This window comes from Miniopterus schreibersii (genome assembly GCF_964146895.1).
Source record: "Miniopterus schreibersii genome assembly, chromosome: 2".
Taxonomy (NCBI): domain Eukaryota; kingdom Metazoa; phylum Chordata; class Mammalia; order Chiroptera; family Miniopteridae; genus Miniopterus; species Miniopterus schreibersii.
This window is the reverse complement of record NC_138102.1, coordinates 75,448,986-75,466,310: the sequence shown is the minus strand read 5'-3', so window position 1 is coordinate 75,466,310 and position 17,325 is coordinate 75,448,986. Positions and strand designations below refer to the sequence as shown.

General features: G+C 46.5%; 1 protein-coding gene across 1 annotated transcript; it reads right to left on the bottom strand.

The window, feature by feature from the left end:
• Positions 1–10,910: 10,910 nt before the first annotated feature.
• MLNR (motilin receptor) lies at positions 10,911–15,406 on the bottom strand. Its single transcript, XM_081127305.1, has 2 exons — positions 14,318–15,406; positions 10,911–13,430 (listed from the first exon to the last, which is right to left on the bottom strand). Exons 1-2 carry the CDS (start codon positions 15,210–15,212, stop codon positions 13,042–13,044), a joined length of 1,284 nt encoding a protein of 427 aa, XP_080983431.1. The 5' UTR covers positions 15,213–15,406; the 3' UTR covers positions 10,911–13,041.
• Positions 15,407–17,325: the final 1,919 nt, after the last annotated feature.

The window sequence follows — 17,325 nt, the reverse complement described above, 5'->3', positions numbered from 1 at the left end:
TAAAGATTGACCTTTATCAGGGAAGATAGCAACCTAGGACATGACTACCCACCATAAACTGCTTTTTAGTTAAAAAGTTTTAATTTCAGCCTGGCTGGGCGTGGCTCAGTGGTTGAGTGTCAACCTAGGATCCAGGCAATCGGGGTTCGATTCCTGGTCAGGGCACATGCCTGGGTTGCGGGCTCGATCCCCAGTGGGGGGCGTGCAGCAGGCAGCCGATCAATGACTTTCTCATCATTGATGTTTCTATCTCTCTCTCTCCCTCTCCTTTCCTCTCTCTGAAATCAATAAAGATATATTTAAAAAATAAAAATAAAAGTTTCAATTTCAGACCATCCTTTGTGGGTTACTTTAGGTCTCTGAGTTTGAAAGCCTGCCACATAAGCTTTCCCTGAGCTAGTCAGGTTAGCATGTGGCAGTGAGCCCTAGTTTAGAGTGTATTTGAGGAACAGTGATTTAAATGTGTGGACAGGAAAGAACTAAGTAAAACAGCTAATACTGAAGGGGAAGAAAAACAATTTTCCCTCTACTCTGCTAGGTTCTTGGCTGTCCTGACTGTAATAAAAGAGACTAACAAAAGAAAAACAATTTTAAATAGGTATGTAAGGGAGCCCCACAAAGATATTGAAACCAGACACAATGGGTCTGGGCTACCTGTTGCTGCTTCAGCTAATTAAGCAGAAACAAGGTTGAATTATATATGAGTGTTTTATTCCATTATTGCTGGCAAAATGGGAGAGCAGAGGGATTTGTCCACATAAAATCTGCTCTAACCAGCCCCTCCTAAGCCAGTTCCTTATATTAGGTAGAAGGACAAAAATTACATTGGGAAGTGGGAAAAAGGAATAAGAATGGGAATAATGGTTTACAGGTTACAGGAAATGCAAATGTGGGCTGGGGGTTGCAAAAGGGTGGGGCACCTCCAGGTGGAGGGGATATGGGCTGAAGGTTTGCAAATCCATGAGGCACCTCCAGGACTCCTTTGTTTCTGCAACAAGGTTGTTAATCTCTCCATGGTGGTAGGCAGCTGCTTAAGGAGAATGGCTCACATTCCAAGGTCAACTCCCATGTCCTGGGGCATACAACTCCCAGCCAGGTTAGAAAGTGCTTTTTCTAATTAGAACAGAACAATCACAGTTAACAGAACATGATTAATATTTCTTATAACTATAGATAACAATTACAGTCAACAGAGCATGATTAATATTTCTGCCCCAAACAACATGAGACTCAAAGGCAGCCAGACAATTGAGGCTTGCTTATCTGCCATTCTGAGCTAAGGTAGGGGGTCTGGGGCTTCAAAAAGGAGGAAGGCAATTCACAGAAAGATAAGAACAGCAAATTTTTGGTAAGCAAATATTTGCCCTGCCATGCAGATAAGTCTCTCAGATGAAAAAGTTTTTCTGGAAATATAGCTCTCTTTCCAATACAGGTTCCTTTTTTAAATCTCTTTAGGCAGCTCAGGGGGAGGTAAAAAGCTTTTCCTGAATCTGCTGAGCCTTGTTTACCTTAAAGTCAAAATAATCCACATGCTAAGTGACACATTATGTTACCGGACTAACGGGGTCCATATGTCTGTGTGCATCAAAACCCAATCAAAGGAGTTTGACTGGTGGGGTCAGACTGGACCTGGGTTCAGCAACCTCAGTACTTGGGTTCTGGCTAAGAAAGAATTCAGAGCCAAGACTCCAACTATAAGAGAACATTTATTTGGTAAATTACAGAGGTGGAAGAAGTCATTTGTAGAAGAAATGGGCTTAGGAAGCAAGTTATAGAGGTAAAGGAAGGGCCCTTAGAGCTTGGGACTGAGGAAGCGAATGTTAACTCACCTGTGGGGAAGGGAAGGAAAAGGGAGAGGGAAATGTGAGGGTGTGCTCCCAGGAGGGAGAGTGCACTGGGTCCTCCATCCTAAGGGTTTTAAGGGTAGATCTTAGGGGAGGTCCCAGGGGAAGAGCTCATTATAATATTTAGCAGCTTTCCAGATGTGTCCTTTCAGGGTGAGGTCTCCACAGATTGATGTGTTGGCACCAGGGCCGGGGGTTATTATCCAATGCAGTTGGCCCTGAGGTCAGCCAAGGGGTTGCTTGTCTGATTTTGCTGCTCTTCTGGGCCTGGAGCTGAAAGACAACTGAGGCCTAGATGTTATCTCTAGGGAGAAAAGGTCAGGGGTCCAAACCTCTAGACCAGCAATATGCTAGAGGAGGAAAGGCCACCCTGGGGCCAAGGTCCCACCTTACAGTTGTCCATTGCTAGGCACCCAGGGCTTTCCACCCTAGTAGCCTTCTGTACTTGGCTCATCATTCTTGCTCTGTTCATGTCTGTCTAACTGCCTACCACAAAACTGGTAAGAGTATTGATTAAAAATAATTATCACAAGAACACTGGACAGTATGGACCCTGGTACAACTACATTCTTTGTCCCTTTGTCCTGTTAGTCATTTAATACCGGAGTCATACTATAAATAATGTACTGTAACAGGGTCTGTTAGGGGAGAATAATTTATGCAGAACTGGGCTGGCTGTCCGCTTGGGCCTAATCTTCCATAAGCAAATTACCATATAATAAATTCTGTTATATTCTATGGAGTTGCGTGCTTCGACTGTTGGTCTGTTGACACCTTCTGATTATGGTGGCCAGTATACCTTTGCCCCGCCATCGAACAAGATTTTCTACTTTACAGAATGTCGTGTTGGAGTACCCACAAATTTTCCTCTCTCCTGTGAATCATATGACGTTCCTGACCATATACCAGAGCATGATTTTTTGTGTCCTCACTTTCTCTTTGATATAATCTTATTTTACCTACCCTCATTTTTACTTAGCTCCTACTTTCACTAGTTACTTAATTTTTATCTTATTTTGGCAGTTTTATAAATTGCTTTATATCCTTTTTGGAATACAAGTTTACTTAAATAAAGAGAATCCTCAAATTTAAGGGTTGTTTAGTTCAGTATGCCTTGAGGAAGAAATGGAAGTGAAGTTGATATTTGTATACTTAGAAGCCGACTTATACAACTTAAATGTAATGTCTTCTCATTTACATCATCAAACATAATCACATCATCATATTTACGTAGCAAACATTGAATGTCCTGATTGTCTTGTGCATCACACTAGCCTCACCTGGAGGGACCTAAGTAATCCAGATAGTTACTCTACAGTGTCTCTTCTTTGTTTTGTTTTTTGAATAAAATTCACATTTTATTAATTGAAATTAACTGCACAAAATTGCTTTTTCTCACAAAAAAGCATTATTTTCTGTATTATTCCTAGATAAACCACAAAATTGCAATTTTTGCAGTAAGACCAGTATTTCTGGTTATGCATATAAATAGCAATAGATATGGTCACAAAAACAAAACAAAACAAAACAAAGAAAATAGGCAAAACCAGACAAATTAGTTGTCAGTGTCAACAGACTTAGGTCTGTGTTGCCTGTGAAACAGAGTGCTCACTACATCTGCTAAAAGGCTGATGGCCTAGCTTGGGTGTAGATACAACAGGGATGCAAGTAACAACCCATGTGGGTAACAATGGCCCATTTTTCCATTATCAGTAAGAGTAACTTGTTTACACATATTCCCTTGATGAAGACAAAACCTACAGTGAAATCTTTAGGTGAATGAGTGGTTTCTATCACTTTCTGGTGACTTCCATCACCATCCATTACAAAATTTAAACGATGTACTTAAAATATGCTTATTCAAGTCAGAACCTTCATTGCTGTTAGGTTTGCCGAGGAGGAACACACAAGGCCAGATGAGAAGATAAAGGCAATTTTATTAGGGCATCGGAATACAGAAGGCTAAAGCACCTGAATACAGATGGGCTGAGCTCCAAAGCGCATCAGCCCCAAGTGATTGGGGAGGAATTCTCTTTTAGGGTGTAGGAAGGGAACTTTCTGGTGTGAGCACGGTTTTTCTGAGCGGGAATGGAGAATTACCTAGCATAAAGAACAGGTTTGAGTCCATCTAAAAGGAGAAGGGGGTGAGCCCTCAGGAACATTAAGTTTTTGTCTAAACCCAATATTCCAGCCTTTTTGTTTTAAGGAGCGGGGGCAGAGGTCGTGTCTTCCGTAGCTGCTTCTAGCTGAAAGGCGGTGTCAGAATCAGAGGGAGCTGGACTTCCGTAGTGGTTGGCTGGTGTACGGTATGGACCCCTTGAAGTCTGGGTAAGGGTCTGATATCCTGTGAGGTTTGCAATAACATTATTTCTCCAATAGACTGATTCATGAAGGCTCGTAGACGATCCTGGAGAAATGAGAAGACTTGGTGCAGAATACAGGGACCAAACATTAAAGAAATTAATAGAATGATTATGGGAGTTGCGAGAGGGAGTAAGAGAGAAAGCCAGGATTGGGCATTCCTGGACCAGGACAGGTAAGTAGGGGCTTTAGGAGTTTTACGTAAAAGAGGTTTGTAGCCTACATGTAGAAAATTTTGAGATTTTCTAAGATTTTAAAGATTTGGACGGCCTGATCCTGGGGAAGGATATATTTTCCTTGAAGTTTTAGCCAAGGTTGTTCTAAGACAGCCCCTTGAGCAAGAAGGGGTTCCTGCTCCTGGGACTATCTTGTGGAGTGGGGTGGGGGGATGGCTAAGAACTGAGGCCTTGGGGGCTCCTTTGGTGCCGCTGTCCTAGCTTCGTGGCCTGCCCTGTTGTTGCCCAGTATTATGGCTGTTTCCAACTTGATGCCCTTTACAGTGTATAACAGCCGCCACTCTAGGAAAACGTGCTGCTTGTAAGAGTTTGAGAATTAAAGGGGCATTATTGATGGGAGAGCCTTTTGTTGTTAGGAATCCCCTTTCTTCCCAAATGGGGGCATGTGAGTGTAAGATGTGGAATGCATATTTAGAGTAGCTGAGTTAAAGCAAGGGTGAGAGCCATTAATTCTGCCTTTTGAGAAGTAGTCCCTACAGGAAGGGGCTCTGCCTCAATGACTTCTGTCAGTGCTACTACTGCATAACCTGCCACCTTTTTCCCTTGGTGTGAGTATGAGCTCCTATCTATAAACCAAGCATGGTCGGCATCTGGTAGCGGTCAGTCTGTGATATGTGGTGAGTGGAGTCCTTTGTGGTCTACAATTTCACTGCATGAATGGATGTTTCCTTGTTGGGGAGGGGTCAGAGAGTAGCTGGGTTGAGCATTTGGCATTTTGCTAGGGTGATGTGTGGAGAGGCGATGAACACTACATGGAAAGCTTGTAACCTGGACAGGGGTAAAGCTTGGGTAGCTTTATGCTACAGATGATCAGAGAGATTGTGTGAGGAGAAAACAGTGGTCGGTTGCTCAAAAGTAAGTTTCTTGCTTTCCTGCATCGGAAGAGCAGCCACTGCCAGTGCCCTTAGACAGGCTGGCCAACCCAGTACTGTGGTGCCTCCTGTTTTGGGATGTTATGTCCGAGAATCAGATCCCCTATGCGGCGGAAAGATAATCACTCCAGAGCTGATAATGTAACAGCAAAAGGGACTTTTATTCCAGCTAGCTGGGGTTCGGTCGTATCCAACACAGTGGAATTCTGACTCGAACCCTGATCTAAATTTATAACAAGCTTATATAGGGTTACAGTGAGCAAGCAATCATTATCCTTGCAAGGGTCATAAATTCTTTAGGAAGGGTGGGCTCAGGATGTTCCTCAACCACAGGCGCCTGAAGCTTGAGTGCACCTGGTATTTGTCAAACCAACCAATTTAAGTTAATTCCTGGAACTGCCTCCACCCTCTGCAGTTTACCGAGTCACTCATGTATGCCTTTTGTCCTGCCCCGGGGCCTAAGGGCCTGCCTCTGTCTTGGTGGGTCCTCACAGGGAGATATTCTACTACTTGTAAGTCCAGACCCTGATCCTGTCCTAAAAGGCCAATGGCCATGATCTCCCTTTCGTCTGTGTATAGGTTAAAAGGGTTAGAGAGAGTGGGTAGGGAGAGAGCCGGAGCCTATATAAGGGCCAGTTGGAGTTTCTGGATATGGGGCTTGATATTAATGGCTGGATCTGAAGGTTCTGTTAGGGGTCCCTGTGTGACCTGGTAGAGGGGTTTGGCCAGGATGCTGAAGTTAGAGACCCATATGCAGAAGTAACCTACAAGTCCTAAGAAGGATAGAAGGTCCTGTTTGGAGGAGAGGGGAAAGGGAGGCTATGAGTTCCTTCCTGTCTAGTGTAATAGCCCTGTGTCGAGGAGATAGGGCTAGTCCTAGGTAAGTGACCTGGGGAGTAGATAGTTGGGCTTTCTTGGGAGACACCCAGTACCCTTTCTCCAAACCCACAACCTGAGTATGTGCCTTGAGAACCGAACTTGCCACCTTTTGGTGTATGGGATGACGCTCCAACGAACTGAGACATCTGGGGTTGGCTGAGTGGGGTTCTTAAAATGTGGTCCTGGACTAGCAGCAGCAGCACTTCCTGGAAACTATACAGAAATGCAAATTCTCAGGCCCCAACCCAGACCTACAGAATCAGGTCTTCTGGGGTGGGGCTCAGCAGTTTATATTTTAAGAAGCACTTCAGTGGTTTCAGATGCAAGATCAAGTTTGAGAACCACTGGTTTAAATGATCACTTATATGCTGTTGACTCCCAAATCTTATTAGCCTAGATTTCACACTCAAACTTTCTTCTAGTATTTCAAACTGGAATGTTCTGTGGAATGTTAATATATGAACGAAAAGAAAAAAAAACAAGCTCTGTGGCCAAAAGGAGTTTACATGGCATTGCAGCATTTCTTAAAATTATCTGACCATTGGGACCTATTTCCAGGAGGTTGTGGAAATGCAATAACAGATGTATGGCCTCATTGGAAACAGAGTAATCAAAATGGAATTCATTATCATCCCCTGCTAAATCATCCCTACCTCTGACAGCCTATTTCTTTCAAATAGCACTAATTTTCTAGTTACATAGGCTTAAAATATTGGAGTTATGACTTCCTCTTCTCTCATATCCAATCAGCCTCTGAGTTTTAGGGACTCAGTGTTGAAAGGTCAGAGACCCGAGATGACTTTAGAGCGCCAAGCTGCTGTTGTGGCTTATCAGAGTCAAGACTCAGGAGGCACTCCTTCACTGGGACCTGGAGACCAGTCCATCGGCCTGAAAGGCAATTCTGGCTGATCTCAGCAACTAGCAGCAGGCGGAAGTCTGGGACAGCAGGTGAAATGCTCCAGAGCTACCCGCAAGGCCACAGGTGACATGGGGTCAAGGAATCAGGGATAGAACCCAAGACCCCACAAGGGCGCTGAAGAGCTGAGTAGGTCTGTCGTGGAAGATGAAGAAGAGGTCAAGGAACCAAATCAGGTATCGAATAAGTGAAACAGAACATGTTTTGAAGAGCAGGAGATGTGGTGGAAGCTTAGTTGTTGAAATGCGCGATTAGAAACCTTGGGGCAGAATGACCTCAGTCAGCACTGGCCGTGGCCGGGCTGCTCCCACAGGTAGAGATTAAGGGGACTGAAGGGCTAAAGAACCAGGGAGTCATTATTGGATCACGGTTATGAGTTTCTGCTAGAACATAAGTGACTTTTACATGAATCCACCACTCAAACCCACATTTAGATCTTTGTTTACTATCTTTGTATCTCTTCCTTTATCCCTGGGTAAACAGGGAAAGGAAGGAAAGTCGTGGGAAGGGGGAGTGGGGTGGGATGGGAAAGAAAGAGACTGCGAAGCTTTTAAAAAATACATCTGGGTCAAACCCCCAGAGATTCAGATGGCATTGATCTTGTCTCCAGTGTAATTAATGTGCTTTGGAATGACCTGGGGATCTTGTTAAAAATGCAGTTCTGATTCCAAAGGTTTGGGACCTGAAAATCTGCATTTTAACAAGATCCCAGGTGATGCTAATGCCACTGGTCTGTGGTTTGCATTTTCTAAAGCAACAATGTACACTAGAGGTTCTCAGAGGGTGGTCTCCAGACCATCAGAATCAGCATCACTGGACACTGGAGAGAAATGCACATTCTAGGGCCCCAACCCAGACCCTCTGAATCAGAAACTCTGGGAGTGGATGTTCATACAGCAAGACCCAAGGAAAAAACCTGAGACTGAAAATCTACCTCTGGAAGTGGAGAGCAGGGAAAGACTGAAGAGACTGGTCACTCCAGTCTGGTAACTGATACAGTTTATTAAGGGAAACATATATGAGGTGTGTCCTGGGCAACTACAGTACAAAATGGATCCCCTCGCTACTCGGCAGGCACCAGAGAATTCTATAAGGTAAAGGGGTGGATAGTCATGGGTAAAAGTATGTGAGTGCCACCAGGTATGGAAATTACGTGCTTGACCAGGTCAGGACAACAACCTGTTCCAGGAACCAGCACATGGCAGGAGGCAGGGGGCAGGGGGCAGGGGGCAGGGGGCAGGGGGCAGGGGGCAGGGGGCAGGGGAAGGATGCTTATTTATATCAGAATGAACATGAGTTACCATCAGGCCATCTCTAAGGAGGTTTGCAGAAAACAACCTCCGTTCTGGGTCGGGTCCAGCTTGTGGGATAGGTGGTGGTCGTGTCATAGAACAGTCTCACCTTCATAGTGGAGCCCAGCAATCTGTGTTTTAACCCACCTTCCAGGTGATTCTTATGTATGCTCTAGAGCAACCTTTTTCATCTAATGGCACACATAAACTAATTTCTAAAATTCTGTGGCACACCAAAAAATATTTTTTTTGCTGATCTGACCAAAAAATAGGTACAATTTTAATTAGTCCACACCAGATGACTATTGCTGTGTTGGCTGTTGTCATTTTTTTATTTGACAGTCTAAGGGAAAAAAGGTCAATGCCCCTGACTAGTCAGGTACTACGTGTTTTAAAACTCATGCGGCACATTGGTTGAAAATCGCTGCTCTAGAGAATTTGAGAAATCCAGAGGGAAGGGAGCTGGCATCTACTATAAGGACAAAGTAATGAATTATTGTGGGAGTAAGAGAAACAAAAGCTCACATTTGGCTCCATTTATGTTCCTGTTATGAACAGGTATAACCATTACAATAAAATTAAGACACTGTAATCTTGAAATCAGCACATATTTGCTTAACAATTTTTTATCTCCTTCATATCACAAGTAGAACTTCTTAGAACATTTTGTAACTTGCATACTCACTGCAAAGGTGAGAGGAAAGAGATGACAAACTGGCCTTGGTACAGATGCAGCGAGAGTCCCTGGGATCAAGGATGAGGAAAGGGACCACTGCTCTGAGGCCACTACCCTGCCAGAGGTCTTGGCGAGGGGAGGTGTTGAATGTGGGAGTGTTTTTGCTCCAGTGTCACCACACTAACCCATGAGTTCCCCATGCCTGGATTACAGCAAATAACTGGTCCTGTCTGGCCTCCCAGGCACAGGCTGTTCCCCACCCACTACGGTGAGGTGTTTTGCAGGCTCCAGCTCCTGGTTACACAAGGTGCCCTTGCCTTTCCCCTCTCCATTTTCTCTAAGGCCCTTCCTCTACTCCTTTCAGCATCCTCTCCCTGTGTGTGAACTTTTGCTCCTGTCTTGTGCTTTCCCTTGGGCTGGCCAGTAGATTAGAATCAGTCATCTGCTAGCTCAGCCTCCATCTGTCAGTCCACTGGGGTGCAGATTTCTGTCCCCTCCCTTGAAGCCAACTGAGTTCAACACACATTGTCTATCTGGGCAAGAGACACCAAGGGGGAATAAAACACAGTCTGTCCTTAGGGAGCAAGTTACAAATACTGGGAACTAGCCACCACCATGTAACATGCTAAGTGCCATGGAAGAGATTCCAGCCATACTCAGTTCTGCTGGCTGGCACTTTTTAGCCCTTAAATTTACACAGTTCATTATTCTTCAAAAGAAGAGTGCTCTTTTCCTAAGAAGTTGGCAAGTAGAGTCCGTCTCTGCCCCTTCCTTATAGCTTACACAGCCAGGGACACACTGAGAGGGCACAAAGCATGCCCTGGAGCTTATGCTTGCTCAATGACAAATGTTCCTGTGCTCCCAGGAGAAGAAATGCTGATATTTTAAGGTGGCTCAGAGCTGACCAGGGTCTATGTAATATTAGAGATCAGAATCTTTAGAAAGTTGGCTCACAATTAAAAATTGCTTCACACCTATGTTTAAAAAAAGCCGTTTTAAAACTCCACTTGACCTGTTCAATCACTATCACTTTTATACAAAAAGCTTCCACATTCTGGCAAATGTTACTGCTAAGTGAGTAGAAATGGCCAGGAAGGGCCACGTTCAAACTTTAAACATCATTAACATGTTGCTCTTATGTGCCCTTGAGGACCTGGTGCAGGGGCGTTTGGGTTCCTAGGAGGTGCTGTGCAATAGCTTCTTTGAACATTTCCTTCAGAAGTGAAAATATCTCATATAGAAAAGACCAGGCATGTCTGTGTGGATGATACTAACCTGATATCTGGCAGGTCCATCTGATGAAAGTGCTTTTATTAACCTGTGAGCTGAGTCTGTGCTTAGTTAAGAAGACACAATCACACACTTCAAACCAAAAGAATGCATTAAAAAGTTGATTGATTTGGACACATGCCATGAGCTAATTTTTCTAGTGTACTTTGCCATACACATCCAGCACTTAGCAGTTACTTGGTAAATATTTGACAGTTGATTGAATGAAACAAAAACCTTTCCCCAAGGTTGGTGCCTCACCCAACACAAATAGTGTGGCCTGCAGAAGGGAGAGGAGGCTCAGAGTACCTCGGACAGCAGTACAGAGCTCTGTCCAGGGGCAGGGAGAGAACCTGGGGCACAGCCTCTGTGACATGGCCCCAGGGTGGAGGAAGGCCCAGGACGGAAACCCACACCCCGCTGGCCCTCTCCAGTGGTCCCTGACTCGACCACCCTGGGTCTTCCAGGACAACGCTCCTATAATTTAGGAGAAGGACCCTCTCTGCTGGGGTAGAGAACAATTTCAGATTTTAGAACAATTTTTCAAATATTTATGACCATGACCCACAGTAGGAAAACGTTTTATTTTGTGAACCAGAAAAGACACCAACCAACATATAAGACGAACAAAAGTTTCACAATACAGCAGTTTCCCTTACTATATGGGCCATACTGATTTCTCAATTCTACTCTTGCCCACTCCTTTCCATTAAAGAAAAATGTGACCCACTCCACTGATTTCACAATCCACTAATGGGCGAGAGGAGCATTTTGAAAACAACAGCACAGTGATGCACTGGAAGGATGGGCGCAGGCACTCCATTTCAGGGACCCTGCAGCAAAGGAAGAATGATCCTCGCCCATGCCCACGCCTGGGAACACTCTTAGATCACAGGAGAGTGTGATGTAAATCCTTTTCTAGAATCTGAATGACAAAGCTCCAAGGCAAGGTCTTTGCTTCTATACCTAAAATATTATACTGTAAATAAAACCAGTAAGGTTCTTAACCATGACCTTCCACAGGGAAGAAGCCACTTCTGACTGCCCAGACAGGAACTCTGTGAGCAGAAAGACTGCTTTCAAACAATCCTTGAAAATCTGCAGAACAGAGTTTAGGGACTGCTGCCCCAAGTGGCTGCCGTCTGCTTCTTCCACTAGCTGGAAGAAACACATGGTAGAGGAGAGACTTCACTGCTGATCCAGGGAAGGGCAAGGTCAGGGAGTTAGGATACTTCAAGTGGACTTGAAGGCATCACTGTACTTGGCTAATCAAGTGACAAAGCAGCAGAACTTTGCCAGCGTGTTGAGCAACCCTTGTTTATGGATTCACTTGGTTGCAGTTTAGGACCAAGCAAGTTGTGCCCTCTCACCTCCAGGGGGCACCATTCACGCAGACCTCATCAAGAATGAGGGCCTCAGGGAACAGGTTTATGTTTTAAACCGTAAAAAACAAAACAGAGTTACAGAGTTGTTGGTCAGAATGTCCAATACATTCTTTTTCACCCTTGAATACATCCACTGACTCGTGTTTTTCACTAAAAGCAGCTTGGGGTGGGAGTGGGTAAAGATCTTAAAGACTAAGAATATTCTCGCGCTCTGATTTTGTAATGATCAGGCTAAACATTCGCTATATTAAAAACATGCATGTGTCCCCAGTTCTTTCCTTAGGTCTGGTTTTATAAATGCTGGTGATAAACCAAGTCCGATTTATATGATGCATCTTAAGTGGGAAATGTCTGACTCTAGGTGAGTTTGATCAACCTCAGGTAATGACAGCACAGCTAGTACAATAAGATAACCACTGCTAATTTCAGGATTACCAGTTGCTGTTAAATGAATTGTAAAATTATTATTGTTTTATTTTATTTTTTAAAAAAAAGATCTTAAAGACTCCCTGGAGTTCTTACTCAGACCCATCAGTTCCTAATTGGGAAATCTAAGGCCCAGTTTCATCACTGTTAAAACAGTAATGATGACAACACTTAGTCACCAACCTGAGGTGACTAAGACGTACTAAAGCTCTTTATAAATGTCCAGAAGTCAGGTCCTGCTCTACCTTCCTACCCTCAGGCTTCAGTGCCTGAGTTTGCTACCTCCTGGCCAATGGCACTGGGAAAGCCCCATGGCTGTCTCAGGGAGAAGAAGTTTGCAACACAGTTGGCTTATGCACAGTAGTCCAGCAGGAAGGTATTGTGCCTAAACTTTATGATTTTCTTTGAGCCAGGAGATAGGACTCTGAACATTGGACTCAGCCCAGAATTCCTTTTACTTGCTTTTAAAAATTTTTGCTGCCATAAATAGGCATTAAATAATTTCTTGAATCAATGCTGTCATTATCCAAGGTTCCTTGTATATGCACCATTACATTTATATACAAAACATAAAAAAAAATACACTTTTGATCTCAAAGGCAACCATTTTTATTCCATCATCTCTCTGTACCTTATTAACTGGAAAATGAGCAATCCTATTTCCAAAGACTAGGAGAATGAAGACTTGTGGAACCTCCTAAGAGCACATTTTGTGGTGTGGGATTGCATGAGGCTAAAATGAATGTCTCTGAGGAGGTACATGAAAGGAAAACTAGAAAGATTAGTACACTTACTTTTCGTACCTTGATTGAAAAAACATCATGCTGACAAAGTTACTCTAATTCTTCTTAACAGCGTCAGTTTCCCCTTTTAGTCCTTATTGCCCTACAGACCTGTTTTCTCTGAAGTCCCAGAACTGTGGGAGGAGGTGATTTGCTTGGCCATGCTGGTGGCAGGAGTTGGTAGCCTAGCGCTGGTCTCGGTGTAGCCAGCGGTGTCTCCTCCTGTAGTCCCCTCTGTGTTTCTGTTTCTACAGACACCTCTCTGTGCCGGTTGTCTTGCTCGCAGTAGTTTCCAGGCCGCAGCTCTATACTTCTTTGAAATGAGGTTGTAGAGGATTGGGTTAATGGATGCACTTAGATAGAAAAGTTGCAATGCAACAATGTTAAAGTACTGAGAGAAGTACATCATCTGAGAATCTTCTGTATTTATGTAAATGATTCTGCCAACATGGAAAGGCAACCAGCAAACTATAAATGACAGAACCACCACCACTGCAAAACAAGACACAGGCACCAGAATTAGCTAAAGCATCCAAAAACAAATAAGGATCCCCAAGAGACCACCGGAAGTAATAACAGCAAAACAAATTAGATAAAACCTTGATCTAGCCGAATCCCCAGCCCATCTGTATCTGCTTTAAAACTGTACATTTGGCTCAGATACAGGGGTGGGCAAAAGTAGGTTTACAGTTGTTGTATGGAAAAAGACATGCAGGTTATAATTATTACGATAGTTTTATTAACTCAAAAGAATGTCACAACCGCACAGTGCACTTAGGTACAATTTCATTAAGTGCTCAAATTGCTGGCCTTCATTATTTACACATTCCTATAGTCTACTTGCTATACTCAAGCACACTTTGGCAGAGTTCTTTAGGTAATCAATTGACTGCCATGCTGCAAACCTACTTTTGCCCATCCGTGTATGTGCTACCAAGGCTGGACATAAAGCGAAAGGTGCAGTTTGTGCTAACAAGCCGGCAGGCTTCCTTCCACATAGTCACTCAGAGACATGTTCTCTGCTTTCCGTTGAAAAGAATTCTGCAAGGGGTCTGCACAATCTTTTATTTTTTTGTTATGGGCATGGTTCACTTTAACCTTCAGGAAAACTCAGCATTAAGTAAAGAGATTTTAGCTTGTGTTCTACCCTATCTTCTCAAAGATGCTGTGAGAATCCACACCTGCGGCATCTAGCAGAGCCTCCAATTATTACCTGTCCTGGATCAGCCCGGCTCACCAATCCCCGCGGAAAATCACTAGTGTTATCCGGACCCGGGTATCCTACCCTCAGGAACGCCCTGGGGACACAGCTAGAGAAGGCGCCAGGGGCCGGGAGACTAGCGGGTTGGGGTGTTTGGAACAGAGGTGGGGCCACTTACGCAGAACGCGGACTGTCTGCCGGTGGCCCTTTTCCCGCCCGGAGGCCGCTGGGCCTCGCAGCGGCCCCTGGCTCCTCCACAGCTCCCGCCCGATGAGCCCGTAGAGGACGCTGAGGCACAGAAAGGGCAGAAAGAAGTAGGCGGTGGTGACCCACAGCATGACCCGCAGCGCGCCCAGCTGCGAGGGGCTCGGCCGGCACTCCCGGCTGAACAGCGCCGCGGCCGCCGCTTCCTCGCGCCCCGACGGCGGGGACACAGTGGGCGCCCGCAGGGACCCGACGGGCGCGGCGCGGGGCGAGGGAGTGAGCCGCGCGGTGCCGTTAAGGTCCGGGAGCGCGTCCGCGCGAGGGTCCTGCTGGACGCCCACGAGAAAGAAGAAGGGCCCGGCGGAGAGCAGCGCCACGGCCCAGAGCGCCGCGATGAGCGCGCGCACCCGGGAGCGGGTGACGAGGACGCGGGCGCGGAGCGGCCGGCAGATGGCGAGGTAGCGCTCCACGCTGAGCGCCGTCATGTGCAGCAGCGTGGCGTAGGTGCAGCCTTCGCCCACGTACAGCGAGAGGCGACAGAGCAGCGGCCCGAACACCCAGGGCCGCGAGCGCCAGAGGCGGTACAGGTCGAAGGGCAGCCCGAGCAGGATGAGCAGGTCGGACACGGCCATGCTGCCCAGGTACAGGTTGGTGGTGGTCCGCATGTCCCGGTAGCGCCCAATCAGCAGCACCGTCACCACGTTGCCGCTCACCCCGACGGCGAACAGACCCAGGCACACGGCGGTCACCGGCACCAGCGCCCCCAGGGGGAAGGGCGAGCAGCGGTGCTCGTCGCACGGCAGCAGCGCTGCCCACGGTGGCTCCCGCGCGTCCTCCGCGCTGTTGGTGCTGTTCCAGGGGCTGTCCATGGGCGCGCCGCGCGGGCCGGGCGCACGGGCACCGCGGGGTCCCTGCGTGGGCCGGGAGCCTAGCGCGTCGCTCCGCTAGCGAAGCGCGCCCTTCGGCAGCCCGCGCGCGCCGGCCGCCCAGCCCTTAAGCCCAGGCAGCTCCGGCCGAGCCCCGCCGCGCCGCGCGGGAAGACGGCGCTGCCTCTTCGCCCCGCAGGGCGATCGCGCAGTCTCCGCCCCCGGCCCCCGCCCGGCCCACTCCCCCGCCGCTTCCCGGCGGCGGTCTTCCCGGGCGCTTCTTCCTCCACCAACGGGAACGCGCTGGGTGGCCGCAGGCACCGGCCCCGCCCGTCTCGGGACGCATTTCTGAACCCCAGTGAGGTTGGGTCCCGCACGGCGGAGCGCAGGCGCTTTTGTTGTGCGAGTCCTGCGGGGGCTTTCTGAGGGACGTGCGCTGGTGGCTGCTCCTGGCGGCTGGGGAAGGCTGCCCCATACTGAAGAGTAGGAGAGGAGTTTAGACCAGAATCTGGAGTTCCCCCGGGTTCCAGTTATGGCCCTACCACCGAGTGAGGCTGGGTCAGCCCCGCCTCACTCGGCCCAGTTCTCCTCTAATGTAAATTCTCGAGCGGCGGTGGGGAAGCTGGCCAAATGATAGCAACGATCTCTTACAACTCGGAAATCTAGGGGCATGACCATGTCAACTCATCTTAAAGTACCAAGTATTTTATAAACTTAAAAAGCAGAGTATTTACCAACACCAGAAAGAACTAAAATTCTGGGGGAAAGACCCAAACTGAGTCAATTCATGTGTTTTTTTTCAATCTTTATTGTTGAAATTATTACAGATGTCTGTCCCACCGCCCCCCCTCCACCCCGCTCCTGCCCCCCTCCCCAGGTTTTCACTCCACTATTGTCTGTGTCCCTGGGTTAAGGACATATGAATATAAGTTCTTTGGTTAATTACTTCCTGCCCCCCACCCCCCACCCTCCACCCTCCACCCTTCCCTCAGAAATTTGTCAGTCTGTTGCATGCTTCCATGTATTGGATCTACTTTGTCAGTTTATTTTGTTCGTTAGATTCCACATATAAGTGAGATCATGTGATGTTTGTCTTTCTCTGACTGGCATATTTCACTTAGCATAATACTCTCCAGGTCCCTCCATACCGTCCTAAAGGGTAAGAGGTCCATTTTTTATAGCTGCATAGTATTCCATTGTGTAAATGCCCCACAGCTTTTTATCCACTCATCTACTGATGGGCATACAGCTTAACGAAAGAAAGACAAACAACCCAATTTAAAAATGGGCAAAGGACCTAAATAGACACTTCTCCAAAGAGGAAATACAGATGGCCAAAGGACATGTGAAAAAAATGCTCAAAGTCCTTAATCATCAGAGGGATGCAAATAAAAACAACAATGAGGTATGACCTCATGCCTGCCAGATTGGCTACCATCAACAAATCAACAAATGACAAGTGCTGGCGAGGATGTGGAGAAGGGGCACCCTGGCACACTGCTGGTGGGAATGCAGACTGGTTCAGCCACTGTGGAAAACAGTATGGAGTTTCCTCAGAAAATTAAATATGGAGCTGCCTTATGACCAAGTGATCTCAGTTCTAGGAATATAGCCTAAGAATCCCAGAACACCAATCAGAAAGAATTTATGCACCCCTATGTTCTTAGCAGCACTAATTCATGTGGTCTTAATGTCAATAGCTGATACTTATTGAGCTCTCAGGATGTGTTTGGCCTTGTGCTTTCCATTTAATCATGTCTTAGGAGCTCATTTTACCCATGAGCAAAGTGGGATTCTCTTGCAATCACACATGTAGCAAGACACAGGGCTGTGATTTGAACTCTGGTCAGCCTGATTCCAAAGCCTGCAGGTCCTATGATGTCCCACCAAACTGCCTTGCTGTGTGCTCCCACGGTTGTTCTAGCTTTCCAGTCTTCACCCAAAGCCCCACTGATTGCTCTGGACCTTTTCTGGGAGTTCTTTATTTCTTTGTGTGCATGGACACCACTAGCATTTTTACCTTCCTCACCACTGCTGTTCCCAGTTATCCTAAAACTTAGTCTTGAATCTAACTTCCTTAGACTTTCCAGCCCTCCCTCATCACTCACCCCCACCC